Genomic DNA, 14,829 nt, shown 5'->3' with positions numbered 1-14,829 from the left:
AGATTGGTGGCTGGGTGTCCTGCCACAGTTCACAGGCAGAACTTTAAAATTATAAAAGTCTCTTTAGCGTTTTTTTGAAATAAGAAAAAAAAACAATGTCAAACTTTACGTTGAAAAAAATTTTTTTTTTTAATGTTCATGCTACCGTACTGTAGAGGAAATGACGAGAAAAGAAGAGATTGAAGGAGTCATACGCATGTCACCCCAATTCCCATTTCTGGGGGCATGCCAGCCATGGGAGAGAAAGAGGGGGGGCAGGGGTGTGAAAGTTTGAGAGGAATGGGAAGTGGGATTTTGTTAGTAATGTATTACACTCCCAGGGCCCTGGGAAAAGGGGTAGGGGGTGTTCAGCTTTGGGTCTGTGCCAACATAGTCACTGTGCCAAAACGCTGGGCGCTGGAGACCACTCCTCTCTATCTGTGGGAGAGCCGTCTGTGGGAAAATCAAATCCAGGTTTGCCGCTTGGCCACCGGTCGTAATGCGTAAGCGCGGATACCTCCGCAAACTTGCACAAAATTAATTTGCTCTTAGTAAATAAATAAAGAGCACGCAGTGGAGATTGTAACATAGCAAGTGCAGAGTGCTCTGCTGCACCACAGCTGGTCCCCGAGGCAATGTGCCAGGACCCCCCCCTTAAGATGGGAAATTTTGACTCCATAGTATGTGAGCTGCCATTTATCTGCTGCCACATATGTGACCGCTATTATGAAGTAAAATCTGGCCATAACCGTTATTAGATTAGATTTAGATTGTAGACATCTAAATGGAAAATTTCATTCATGGGAACTAACAAGTAAAATATGGCAAAGGCTTTGATTAAATAGTATAAATGAGTGTCACAAGAAGGATTGGTTGGTAGTTATTTTAATGTAACAGCTGCATTAAACCACACAGAAATCCCGTTAATGGCTTAGTGAAGAGTCTGGCTGACAGTAAAATACAGAAAAAAATGTTAATGACTTTTTTCCAGTTGAAGTGGAGGCAAAGTGCCTGCTTCCTGCAAAACCTCCAAAAATACGAGCAGTTAGACAAACTGTAAACTAAACACAAATGAGTTTATGTGAATCCGGTGCTCAGTTGATGAGAAAGCTCTTTGTGAGGTTAATATGAGCTCATTCAAATGAATCCACCATCAGTGTGATGGGCCTTTTGTCTTTTCAGTTATAGTGATATTTCTCTTAGAAGGATTATAAAAACTTCTATTTATAGCAATTTTCAGACCCTTAAAAAGAAGTGAGCAACAGAGTCATTTTCTTATTGATATAACACAAATGTGTACGAGCGTGCAACCCGAGGAGTCACCCCCTGGTGGCCATTGGAAACAATGTTGTTTGAAGGCAATTGTACTTTGGGTTCCTTTTTAGACGTGGGTGCCAGTCCAAGGCTGCTGCCTGCAGAGGCTATGAAAGGCCCCAGTCGCCCACGAAAGCAGTCAGTGACCATCTGGCAACCACCGGTCGCGAGGGAAAAAAATGTATTCCTCGACTGGCTGGCAAGTGACTGATGGAAGTTGATGCCAGTCGCTGTGAAATTGATTGCTAAGGCCTCTGTCACACTGTGCTAGAGACCAGTCTGTGACCCCCTGGAAACAACAGGTTGCTAAGGAAAAATGTACAAGTGGTTGGTGAAAAGTTCCTGAAGGTTTCACAAGGTGAAACTGGTAGAGAATTATATGGTGCTTTGTTTGCTAGCAGACTGGAAGATGGCACTTTTGCCTCACAGCAAGAAGGTCTTGGGTTTGAATCCACCCTCTGGTCGGGGCCTTTCTCTGTGGGTGGAGTTTGCATGTTCTCTCTTCCTCTCACAGTCCAATGACATGCAGTTAGTGGGGTTAGTAGGTTAAGTGTTTGGTGTAAGGTGTAGGGGTTAGGTGACTTGTCCAGCGTGTGCCCTGCCTCTTGCCTCATGGTAGCTGGGATAGGCTCCAGCCCCCTCACAACCCTGAACTGGATAAGTAGAAGTGGATGGATGGACTGCTAGCATCTGCCAGCAAACACTTGCCAATGGTTTGGGAAATGCACATTTTTCCCTAGCAACTAGAGGTCACTGACTGGTCTCTAGGCCTGCATGACCAAGGTTGATGGGTGTAATGGGTTAGACTGCAGCATTTTAGATTTCAGCATCAAAATCCAAACTGAACGAACTCTGTTATTTCTGATCAAGGGTGAACAGTTTAAACGCCACAAAGACGAAATTTATTTCAGTTAAATTATGATACATTCTTTAATATTTCTATTTTACTGATACCAAATTAAAACTGTGATTAACACATCCGAGCTCATTTAACACTTTATCTCCCCTTTTCTGTCTTTTTAGGCACACACAATCATATACACAATAATTTATCATTTCAAATTTATTTCAAATTTTTATCTTTTTTATGTTCATGACATATTTATTTTGTTTCTGTGTCTGGGTTTCTTGGTGAATTGTGAATGAAGAAAATGCTGTGTTTCAATAATTTAAAAAAGTTCTGTTTAAAGTTACCCACGCAACAATATCATTTATATTGTCGACAGAAGGTTGCGTCACATTCACGCAGCAACTATAGGAGCGCATGGACCATTATCACTGAGCTTTACATGGAATCATTGCAATGCAGGACCATGACCTAATCAACATTAGCAACTACATGGAAACATATGATGCTTATTTACGTTCCCTACACTCTTCTGTTTTGTCGATGATACTTTGGGCGCGCATTTGTTTTGGTGGTGGGAAAGTGGTGAAAAGGTTGCACGAATGTGTCGTTCTGAGGATGGGAAGTGGGGTGTAGCGATGCGGAGGAAGTACCTCACATGGCTCGCGATGGGCCGCTCGTCAAGAGCCCCTTTGTTTTAGGAGGTTAATGCCTAATTGATACAAGCTTAATGAGAGTGGGCTGTGTGTGAGCCTGGGGTGGAGGGGGTTGGTGGTGGTGGTGGGGGTGCTGCACGGCCCTGCCGTAATTGGAACGGACAAGCCTTGTGTGGTCGAGGGGTGTACGGGGAATGGATTTCTGGGAACGCAAGGAAAGTTGAGGAAGAGTGGGAATGAGGAAGAAAAAGTGACAATGAGTGCGAGGAATGTGGGAGAAAAATCTGGTGTGATAGTGAGAGCATCGCGAGATCATGAGAAAGAAATGTAGTGACGATGGGGGGGGGGGGATGACTCGCTGTTCTCATGGATGTTTAGTTCTAATGGAACTTTATTGTTTTACGAGCTTCCCATAAATCGCTCGTGCAGTGTACGATACAACAACTGCAGACCTACCAACATCAACTGTAACCGTTCTCTGAGACACCTGTCGTTTCTGATGAGCTGTCTTTTCACCCCCTCTTTCAGTCTGACAGTCTGAGACTATTCATGCAAGAGTCCTCAGCTTCCCTCCAGACAAGCTTTCAGTATGAAGGCTGGAGAGGCATTAAGAGGGAGGAGGGAAGGGGGCAGGAGAGGGGTGCACTTTAGAAACCTTGAAGAATTAGGACTGAAGGCTTTGGAGAGTCTGGGTGGCTGCAAGAAAAGGGGGTTAAAAAAAATTGTAAACGGGTCCTGGTTGCATAACTATAAAGATGAGAGGGAAAGCAAGATTTCATAAATTGAGCTTAAGCTGGGTGTGCTTCAAACAGCCGTGCTAAATGATGATAGAGTGAGTGTGGAAGACTGGAGAGGAGGAACGGTTACAGTACTGGTGAGAAAGACGGGAGGGAGGCGGCTCAATGAACAGGAGTGAGTGAGAATGAGGCTGAGTGTCGGTGAGGGAAGGAGAGAAGGGCAGACCCTCTGCGTTCCCACACTCAGCAGGTTCCCACAGTAGACCCAGCTAATCCCTGTCTTAATTGGGGGAGAATTCCAGCGCACATGTTCCCCTGGAATGAGCAGGGAAACTCAGGGAGCATCTGACACATCAGACAAGCTGCAGCGGCTGAGCTGATGCACAGTGTGCCAGTGCACTCTGTTGGAATATAAACACACCGCCCGACTGTCAGCACATCTGATGCATAAATGCTTTCACAAGTTACACTTTTTTTCCCCCTCCCCACCCTTTTCACTCCGTCCAGCGCGAGAAGTGTTCTCGGCAGCCACTTAGCATCGCTTTAACCACATTCCAAGAGTTAAAATTGTGATTTTATGAATGTTAAAAGCAGGCGTTGGTACTTCAAGACTTTCACGCTTTCAAATGTTTGGGTTTCACTGAATTCCAGGAGCAATTTTTAGTCACGACAAGTTTCTGTGTTACGTCTCTGAGTTTAAGGATGTTTGGCTGCTGGTGATATTGTTGAAAGGAATACACTGAAGCTCCAGTTTGGACTCGGGAGCTAGACAATGCAATAGGTCTAGGCTGCTTCCCATGATACAGTGATGAATGTTTCTTTTTCATTCAACCGTTTTTTCTCAGCATGTGTTTATACACCACTCTGCATTTAATCGTTAGTTATTACTCATCTCTGGTTCTTCTCCACAGTGTGTCTCACCCCCAACTGGTCTCTCTGAGCCTTGTTTCTGCTGGAGGTTTCTTCCTGTTAAAATTGAGTTTTTCCTTCCTACTGTCCCCTAAAGCGCTTGCTCATAGGGGGTCTTCCCAATGTTGGGCTTTTCTCTGTATTATTGTAGGGTCTTTACCATACAGTATAAAGCACCTTGAGCCAAATAAATAAAATAGTTAAAACTGAATTGAATTATTGCTATAGCAGCAGAGGTATGAGAAGTGATTATGTCTCAATATCAGATTTCAAATACATTTATTTGCAAATTAGTCTTCATTTTGTTACAATAAGAGAAACAGTGGTTGGAGACCGTGGAGTGACCAAAATAATGGGTGACTGACTGTATTAAGGCTAATGATTATACAGGTGGAGGCCAATACAGGCAGCTGTAAGCGATGTCTGTCTGCGATGCCTCACCTCAGCTAAACTGATAACCAGACCTCCCGACTGGGTTTGTGATGTTGGTACCTGTGGTTGGAGCATTCTTAAAGCAACTAACTGACAGGTGGTCTGACTAAATAACAATCTAAATAAATCGAAATATTTGTTCTAGTTTTGCTGAATAGTATTTTTTTTGTACATTAGATTAATTACAGTAAATAAATGAGGTCTCTGCTTCTTTTTTAAAATATCACAGTAATTAACTTCTTTAAAAATCTATTGTTAGAAAGTATCATGGGTTTTTCAGCTAGCTTTCAACTAGCGAAATGCTAGAAGTGCTCATAGTAAGACTAGTATAAGATGGTAAGACTAGATTTTAGTGAAGGATTGTACGTATGAAAAAATGATCACTTGGTACTAGACTCAGTGTTTTATAATGAACCCCCACCACACACGCACACACACACGCCTTTCTGCTGAAGAACCTGTGCTTTCTGCAGGTTTAGTTTTTAAAGCATGACGTTTACATTCACACCTACCTTGCATCGTGTCTGGCTGATGGTGCAAAGGTATTAGTGTAAGGAGGCTTTGAACTTCTCTGTCAAGCTTTGATTTAATTTTTTTCCCTCATTTTAATCAATACTCAGCTGTTTCTGCTTGTGGAACACAATCGACCCCTAACATGAAAGCGTCTGAGGGTGTGCACCACTATTCTCATTTTTTGGATTATTTTGTCTACTGCCTCTCACGTGATGGCCGGCTTCACCCTTCCCTCGAGGAAGGCTGTTCTGAACAACTATAAACACCATTCAACTTAAAGAGACGACCTTCTGACTTTTAGCTTTCCAAATACTAAAACATAGAAGATGTAACATTATGTATTAATATGCCCTTATGTTAAAAGCTGGCTATTTTCTGTGACATGCAGGACAGAGGTTGGAAATCAAAACCTTACACCAAAGCTAGAGAACCTCGAGAAGCAAGACAAAACGACAATTTTTCATTATTTTTTGACTGATATCGACTAAATTTCTGTGTCAAGCTACTTGTTTTTCCTCAGTGAAAATAGACAGGTTTTACAGCCCTGTGCACCAAATGTATCTGCTGACAAATCCTGCCTCGAAGCTGTGTTGGGCAAGAGAACATTGCAAGGAGATACTAGTAACACAACAAAACTGCAGTTTCGCTCCTGCCTACCTCTTTCCTTAATAAACAGTTCGAACAATAGGTATAGTGCAATACGTCTCTGAGGAGGTAACCCAAGACAGCTACTCCACAGAGCAAGATAACAGGCGAAAAAAGCCCAAAACAAAATAAAGAGCAAAAGGAGAGGCAGGCAGTGCTGCGCTGCAAGATTAGATGGGAGAAAGATAGAGTGGGTGGGCACTTTGTGAGAGAAGAATTCAGCTAATCTTCTGGGGAAGTTTCTCCCTTTTGTGTTGACAATCAGAGAGGTTTTTGTCAGAAAACCATAATCCTGTTGGTTAATTGGGAGCGTTTAAAGGCCCGGCTGAAAACAGGTGTATTTGTCTTTGGTGGGTCGACCCTCTGTCTGGAGTTTGTTATGAAGAAGGCTGACGTCAGCTGCACGAGGAGGAGAGACAAAGACATCAGTCGTCCTCGCCTAACACCGAATTCTGCTGCTATGTGAGGTTATTCCAGGAAACAACTGTGCAGAAATGCAAGTCACACCTCAAGCATGATCGCATCATAGTGAGAATATTTCAAAAAAGGACACTGTGATGTCATCTGCTGCTTGGCGCGCTCTTGGTTTGAAGCTGTAAGGCTGTCTTCCTGTATAGACTTCGTGCCATAGGACACCAGTCTCAGAATAAGCCTCAAGTGGCCATTTGAGGAACTGCAGCTATTAGCTCCGGCGCTATAGTGATTTGAATTCAGATGTGAATTTTGTTCAAGTGCAGCAGAGGATGAATCCTAATCAGTCCATCTGCCATGTTTCTCGTCTTCCTTGAGCACTGAGTGACCCTAAGTGGCATTATTAAGGTGTGATGTCAGTGTGTGGAGGTTTTTGTGGTTGTACCCCCTGCCGGCGATGTCAGCCCCAGCTGTGTTCAGCTCGACGCGGTGCTAGCGAGCCTTCGCTGGAGGGGGTTGCAATTCATTCCCTCTGTCTTTTCTTACAATACTTTCTTTTTTGGCGGGAAAGCACCAAAGACGCTTCTTTGACCCAACTTGTGTTTCTTTGCGGCAGGGCCCGCCTCCAACCTCATACACCATGTCCACCCTGTCTTGATTGATTTTCAGTGCACATTTTGGAAGGGATTAAAGCCATCTGCAGCCTCTCGAGGAACAAAGGGTGCTACTCGCTCTCCACCCTTTAGCACTTCAGAGGGATAACATGGGCAGAAAAACATGCTCTTGCACTGCTATACACTTGTTCTCTATTTTGCTTTGACCTCTCAACCCACCCAAACTGCCTACTCTACGTTTTGTCTCCCAAATGTCGCTCCGCTCTGTGGACTTACCAGTTTTTCCAAAGTGCTCAGTGCAGAAAGATCGTGATTTAAAAAACACTGTTGCATGTTGCTGTAGAGGTTTTTCCATGCGTATATCAGCATGGCATGAAGTGAAGTTTCCTTTTGGAAATCACCTCTTCCAGCTGTTACGGGGTGTTATGGGAACAAGAAATTGTCAGCTGGGAATCTGGGAAGCCAAAATGTGGTCATAGAAGTCTACAAGGACTCATCCTCAGCTGGTGCCAAGCTGATGGAGAGGCAGCAGGAATCACAACCACCAAGTCAAACAAAGAGGTGGATGGACCAAGTTTTGTACGAGCTAATGTTCAGTTACCGTGAACTATGGAACAACCATTTGCATCTGTGGGAAAATAAAGCACATTGAAATCCCTGGCTGTGTCTTCATCACTTCTTTGACCACCTAATGTGTGCAACAGTGTAACTCATCACCTCAGCTTATACACCAGATAAAAAATGTAACAGCCTTTGGGATAGAGGCCGAAGAGCTTCAGAGGTCATTTAAGAGCCTTCAGCGCCGTTTGGCACAAAGAGACTGAGGTTTGAGATCGCTGTCAAGTGTGTGTCAGAGCATCGCAACCACTGTTTTAGATCTACGACAGCACAACAACCAGCAGCTGTGGACCCAAGTTATGGAAAAGATTAGATGACGAACCCGTGAAAAGACAGCTCCAGCGAGGGAAAAAGGATCCAGATGAAGGATTAGTGTGAGAAGCCGCACTTAGAGATCTGGCAGCGAGCGTACCAAAAGTTTGTGTAAGAAACGCAGCTGATGATCTGGCAGTTACACAACCACAGAGAGAGAAGCAAAGCTGGTTTCAGCTCTAATAAATAGCCAAAAACAAAACAAAGAAACAAGAAAAAACTACGTTATAACGCCGAAAGCAGTGCTGTTGCATATATTTAGGCCTTATGTTGCGATTGTGTCAAAAATCCCCAGAATCATTTCACATTAGGAAAACTGCAAAACTACCTCCGGGTTTATTATTAAGTTTGATTCATCCTCAGATTTTTTTTTTAAAGCTGGATAACAGGAAGAGCTTGTGCTGAGCCTCAGCAGTGGGTGGGGTGTTCTGCTGTGCCGTGTTTGGGCGCACCTTTCCCCCCGTCTGCACTCTCATCTCTGGAGCTTTGTCTCCGGCCACTTCCCTCTAAAGTCCGCACCCTGGAACACTCTCCCACTGCTTTGGATTCTCCTTTCTTGAGTGCTTCCTGCTTTGCTAAGCTGAGCATTGAAGGAGTCGCTGCCATCAAAAGAGGATATTTGACGACAATCCCCAAAGTCTTATTGGGATTTTTTTTCTGTTTGTGTGCATTTAAACTGAGCAGTGTAACTGTGTTGTGTAACTGTGTCCTTTTAAGGGGTTCAACCTGGGGTCACAGACAAGTGACAACAATGCAGGAAATTGAGCTTTGTCAAAATGTCACATGATGTATAGGTAGGGAATATAATTTGAGTGCGCTTTTGTTTTGGCTTATCAGCTCTGCTGCAGTAAGCTCAGATGGACTGAAGGGGAGGGGGCTGAGTATTTTTATGTGTGTGTGTGTGAAGAGCCTGGCAGCTCGAGGCCACCCAGCCAAAGGATGTTATAAAGGGGCACTGAGGCAGTAAATGGCTCACAGTAAATCTGAGAGTTTTCTGGAGGTGTTTATGCAGCAGTGATCACAGTGATTCCTCATCTATCCATGTTCCAAGCAACTCGACCTCTGAGCAGAGTGGAAAACACATTGATTCGACTGTCTCCTCGTGCACACGCGGTCAGGATAAAGCAGGCGACTGTGTGGCACCTCAGCTCAGCCGGGCCTGCCGTGCCACTCCCTTAATGGCAATTTATTGCTTCCTGTCCTAAAAACGGGAGGCCGAAGACAACAGAATTCTTCTCGCTGTTTTTCGACCTTCCCTTCCCTTCCCTGTCCAAATACCCTCAGGGTCCCAAACAGTCCCTAAATCTCTCCACCCTTTCAGGCCCTCTCGCTCTCTTCGGCCACGCCATTTGTTCTGCGCTTTCAGGAATCTGATTCATGAGCACTTGGAGTGACTTATGTTCTGAGAAAAGGTAGCCACGGAAGAAGCCTTACATGCTCTAATGGAGGCTGACCAGTTTTAATGATTTGGTTCTAAGAGGATTAGGGAGCACGAAAAGCTCAGTAGAGTAAGAAAACCTTAAAAAGTTAAAGAAAAACACTCAAACACACACATCTGAAATCTGTTTTTTTAACAGAATATTTTAATAACACAGACAAACATAAAAATAATCCACAATACTGAGACAATACTTTTTTCATGCTTTTGTTTCTAGACTTTCTTATGAACATATTTACAATCACATTATATTCACATTTACACACAAAAATGGCAGTGTACGCATTAAAGGCATACCGTGTCAGCAGATTATGGTCATTTGGTACGAACCCCTCCTCCTTGGTGATATAGTGCACATCAGATCATTCTTTACAGAACTCATTTCACACATTAAATGCATATTTTATTGTTTTCTTGAGCTAACCTCGTCCAACCAGAGTAATGTCCTTCCAATGAGAGGTTTTTTACTTTTATCATCAGTGTATGAAGTTTGCTGATTATAAAGAGTCGAGTAGCATTTACTTTCCATCAGTATGTGAGAGCAGAAAGCAGAACGCGATAGGACAACAGTCAGATTTACATCTGCTTTGGCAAGACTCAAGCAGCTTTGCTCTTTACGTTTAAATACTCTTCAAAATCAAAGGCAGTCCAGTCAGCTGTAGTTTTGCAGAAATATTGCATGCAAATTAAACACGTCTTATCTTACATGACTTATAAAGTTTGCGTCTCCTCACGGAAGCAGAAACGAATCTCAGACAGGCTACAATAGGAAGGTGCTCTCAGCACTATATCGAGCTGTGAAACCTGCTTGGGTAGCCATAGCTTTGTTACTGTTGTACGTGCTCGCATTTATCTGAACATATATTAAATTCTCAGTTGTTTCACTATGCTACATATAGTTGCTTTTTTTTTAAACATTTATTTGGTTTTCAGTGCTTGCAGCATCACACTTTCTAGATCATTCCCTTTCATTCAGTGCAAGTTGTTTTTAATGTTTCTCTTAGCGTGGACTTATATAATCTCCTTCATAAAACTAACACTGAAGACAAGTATCACATTGTCCTGTTATTATCTGATAAAAGACATTATGAATAGACCGCAGCAACACCTGTGTGGCGTACGCTCCACAGGATGTCAGCTGATAGCCTTGAGCTTTTTATAGAGCTTTTCTTTTTTTCCCTAAGTTTCAATGCGATGACTCTCAGTAGGCCTGAATTAATGGAAAGCTTTTTCATCATTACATCATTTTACTTTGACCATCTTTATGGCATCACTGCTTAAGCTTCGTTTCAGCCGTGTCCCCCCTCAGTGTCACGAAAACCACTGGGCTCTTTGCAACAAGTGACCGCGTATTGCACTGAAATGGTGTCTGAAAAGTCCATTTCACTCCTCAGGCCTTTGGGAAGGCTACGCGAGCCGACAGTCGCCCGTCTCGGCTTCTTCCCGAACGTGGAACAGGGCTGAGTTTGGCCTGGCGCTCAGCACAGCTTCCAATTTTGCGTAGCAGACGAGCTGAGTTTTTGTCTCAGTCTACGGGCAGCTCGCATGGTATCTGCTGGGCTGCTTTGGCTATGGTGTAAGCCCTCTGGAAGTCCTTGTAGCGCGGAGCGCAGCCCAGCCAGGCCTCGCCGAAGTGGACTCGGCCGGTGAAAAGGAAGCTCCCGGGTCCGGGTTTGACGCCACACTGGAGCAGAGTCCTGATCTCGCCCCGGCTGCTCAGGCGGCTGTTCCCGGTGAACAGTGTGTACTTCTGGCGAAACACGCGGGTGGCGCTGACCTTGATCACGGCCGCTCTTAAGTTCTCGTCCTCCTCCACTGACTTGATGTTGCCTCGCACCACTGCAAATTAGGAGGATATTCAGGTTAACATTAAAGCTCATTTCCAGAATAATTATCCAATGCATGTTTTAAGCCTTGGTTCAGAGTCTGCGAGCTACCAACAGATAAAAATCCTTAAGAAGTCCCTGACCTGCGTACTAATCAATGAACTTTTGTTCAGTCAGCTCTACTTCTCCTCATCCCTTTACAGCTCAATCAGAGGCCTGCAGATTAGTCCACTACTCCTTCTCTAGGGGGGTGATGCTGGGGTTAGTCCACTATGGTGCCTGTGGGGGGGGGATTTGCTATTTCACCTTTAACCTTTCCTTTTTTTAAGGGAACATTTGGAGGCAACGTCTTTGAGCCAATCTCACGTCATTAAGATGCAGAGGTCTGGTTTGATGTATATGTAGTGACTTACCAAAATCACTGGTGCAAACAGCCATCAGAATCTCAGTGTTGTTGCAGGGTCTGCAGGCGTCTGGAGGGACAAAATAAAGAAAAGAAAGCTGGAGTCATTTGGTGACCTTAGACAAGACTCTCAACTCCTGAAAGAAACCTGTAGGCTAATGTGCTTGAAATCAGGCAGTGCATTTGCAGATCACATGCAGAGGAATGTGATCCAAACCATTAACTGTGCAAAAAAAAAACCCAAAAAAACCCCCAGCAACAAAGGGGAGAAAAACCTGTAACAAACAGCTGCTACTTTTCCAGTTGGCAGCGGAGGTCCAGAGGAGCTGTAAGGTGTGAGGCTCTCCTACCCCAGGCCAAATGAAACTTCCCCCCGTAAAGCCTTTCAGGGTGTCTGCAGTCACATCTCATCAAAGCCTAGACAGAGGCCAGGGAGAGGGGGGAGGACTTCAAAGAAGCCCGATCCAACTTCTTAGAAAATCCTGTACTTTTCTGTGGAGGCTTGACAGCTTTTATTGAGAACTAAAAAATACTTTAAAAAATAGTTTGGCGCCTTACTAAGACACTAAGATTCATAGCGGGATTTACTGATCAGGCCCAGAAAAGCTTCAGACCAAAACTGTTTGCACTGATTCAACTGTGGAAAAAAAAAAAGTTCTGGCATTTTTTTAAAAGTTCTCCTTGTGGTTCTTTGGAAAACCTCTTGATAAATGAGATTCCTTCCTCTCCAGTCCACAGCACCCCCCACTTCCAAACCTAATCAGTGTGTGCCCGTGTGAGTGTGTGTGTGGAGGGGGGGGGGGGGGTAAACTCCTACAGACAAGAGGCAACTCAACAAAAGAGGGGAGCATCTCAGCTGGGCAGAGGCCTCCCTGTTGCCTAGACAACGGCAGTAATCCCAGAATACTCATGCGCCAGCCATTCAAAGGGCTCTGGACTCTGGAGAAAGCCCCACATACTGGGCTTTTGTACCCCTCCTCCCCACTTCACCGCTCCCCTTCTCCTACTTCAAACCCTTTGGGGGAAAAGTTTGGCCACTTCCTTCTCTCTGCACGGCCGTGGAAAGTCCATGCAGACCGCAGAGGCCTGTTCCCAGTTATGAATCATCCTCAAAGAGGATTTTATGGGGTAATAATATCGTCAGTGGTGAATCACAAACTCGCATCTGCCAATTTTACAGAAAGGAAACAAAAGACCTTTTACAGATTTAAGAACTGCATGCAGCTAAAGTACTATTTTGGACAAACCTGTGAACTTTAAGGTGTTACGCAGCCACTCATGGAGGAAATGTTGATTCATAAACACAAATAATATGAAGAAAGGTTCAAGCTTAAGCAAGACCCTCTTCAGCACCAACACGGCAGACCTCGTGCAACCTGCTCTCACCTACTCACCTTCAGTGCTAATAGGGTGGGAGTCCAGGGACAGGCGAGCTGTCCAGTCCCCTCTCAGCTCATAGCGAAATGAGGCGATCCTCCTGCTGATGTCCTGATGCGGTGTAGCCTGCAGGAAGAGAGCCACCCTCTCCCCAGGCAGGCGGCTGAAGCAGCGCACCCTCGGCGGGGGGGAGGATTCCAGGCGGTCTCCTACCAGGAGCTCGAGGACCCCATCTCTCTCCAGGTAGAGCTGGGCTCCGTGGAACTCCTCAGAGGGCTTGACGCAGGCAGTGATGAGCCCAGAGCTGCTGCCGCTGGGGCCCACCACCATGGAGGGCAGGCGCGGAGACAGGGTGAGGCGCAGGGCTCCTTTGGGATAAAGCCAGTCCAGTGTGCCCTCGGAGCAGTGGAGAGAGATCTGCTCCACGCTGCCCTGCTGCTGGGACAAACCGCTGTGAGCAGGAGGAAAAGGGAGAGGAGACAAGGTTAAATAAAGTTTTTTTATGAAGTTTGTTCAGGCCAAACTTTCCTGAAACATCTGCACACAGCTGCAGGATGGAGGGAGAGGGGATTAAATGTGATCACTGCACATCAGCAATAAAAGTTTGATGTCTGGTGAATAAATGTCATTAAAAGTCAACTTTAGTTTCAGACAAGGCGCTGCCTACTGGCAGATCTGCAGAGATGATGACCCTGAGTGGCATCTACACTCAACTGTAGTGTTTAGAATTTATAAATATATGTAAAAAAATTATATATATATATTGAATACTGAAAACATGTCTGTAGTAAAGAGCAGCCTCCAACAGCTGCACATGTGTATATTTTCTCCATGCATGTGATTTAATCTTTCAGTCTCCTGCCCGTCTGACCCTGCGTGCCTCCCGCAGACACCCCAGAGGCGCAATCGCAGCAGAGCCCCGCAAACATTTAAACTGCACCGCAGTGACAAGTCTCGACTTGTCGCATTCACTCAAACACCGACCACACGAACAGGAGGCACCTGTAAGCGTCTCTGAGCGGTCATTTTTAAATCCTCTTTTCCATCATGCCCAGTGAACACACACTCACACACACCACAGATCAAATGTGAAATACTTGCCTGCCTCTCCAGCTGCATTGGTCTTCGGAATAGTTTGAAAGGCTCACGTGGAAAAGGCAAAAAAGTAAAATCCACACTGCGTAAATCCAAACCCCAAAGCCGGGCATGTTGGATGGATGATGCAAAGTAAGGTGGAGGGGGAAAAAAGGATTATTCCAAACTGCCGATGTCCTAAATCTCAGTGAGTAAAAAAAAGTCTATAAAACAAATAATAATCTACCTCTGATAACCTCCATAACTTTGTACCCTCTTATCCTGATGCGTATGATAAGAGAATACAGCTTCTGCACTCTCCGGGGCCGATGTGAGCGTGGAGGTGCGGAGCTCTGAACTTATTCCCCCTCAGGAAAACTTCACGGACCAATCAGAATGCAGCGACAGAAACTTTAAACCACTCGCCCAGCAGAGGGGGCAGGGAGGGAGGTCTGACCCTGAGAGTGAGTAACTGTATGCAAGGATGGAACCGAGTAACAATTCACTATTGTGTCTGCATACAAGATACAAACGAACTGGCCTGAGTGAGGAGTGAGTGTACAGAAAGTACTGCAGTTTAAAAACACCCCCACCCCTCCTCCTCCACACACGACTGAGAAGTTTTATGACCTCCATTAGTTTCACTTCATCCTACATCGTCACTTCTGCTTGTACTTCATTTAATATTTAATATTCTAAATATATATATATACATATGAATAAA

The 14,829-nt window shown here is 44.8% G+C and overlaps 1 protein-coding gene across 1 annotated transcript; it reads right to left on the bottom strand.

Moving 5' to 3' along the window:
• Positions 1-9,584: 9,584 nt before the first annotated feature.
• On the bottom strand, positions 9,585-14,424 carry metrn (meteorin, glial cell differentiation regulator). The gene is made up of 4 exons (XM_085360640.1): positions 14,133-14,424; positions 13,049-13,482; positions 11,665-11,724; positions 9,585-11,264 (listed from the first exon to the last, which is right to left on the bottom strand). Exons 1-4 carry the CDS (start codon positions 14,237-14,239, stop codon positions 10,951-10,953), a joined length of 915 nt encoding a protein of 304 aa, XP_085216766.1. The 5' UTR covers positions 14,240-14,424; the 3' UTR covers positions 9,585-10,950.
• Between the last annotated feature and the right edge of the window lie 405 nt (positions 14,425-14,829).

Source organism: Diplotaxodon limnothrissa, linkage group LG8 (assembly GCF_057381915.1).
Source record: "Diplotaxodon limnothrissa isolate DT_005_m linkage group LG8, D_limnothrissa_male_GT1.1, whole genome shotgun sequence".
NCBI classification, from domain to species: Eukaryota; Metazoa; Chordata; class Actinopteri; order Cichliformes; family Cichlidae; genus Diplotaxodon; species Diplotaxodon limnothrissa.
This window is presented reverse-complemented; position numbering and strand designations above follow the sequence as displayed.

Bases quoted from the DNA above. Each gene is read 5' to 3' on its own strand.
- metrn (XM_085360640.1), bottom strand. From the start codon at position 14,239: ATGCCCGGCTTTGGGGTTTGGATTTACGCAGTGTGGATTTTACTTTTT. The intron at 13,483-14,132 runs GCAAGTATTTCA...TCCTGCTCACAG, and splicing joins CAATGCAGCTGGAGAGGCAG to CGGTTTGTCCCAGCAGCAGG. The intron at 11,725-13,048 runs GTGAGTAGGTGA...TTGTCCCTCCAG, and splicing joins CCACCCTATTAGCACTGAAG to ACGCCTGCAGACCCTGCAAC.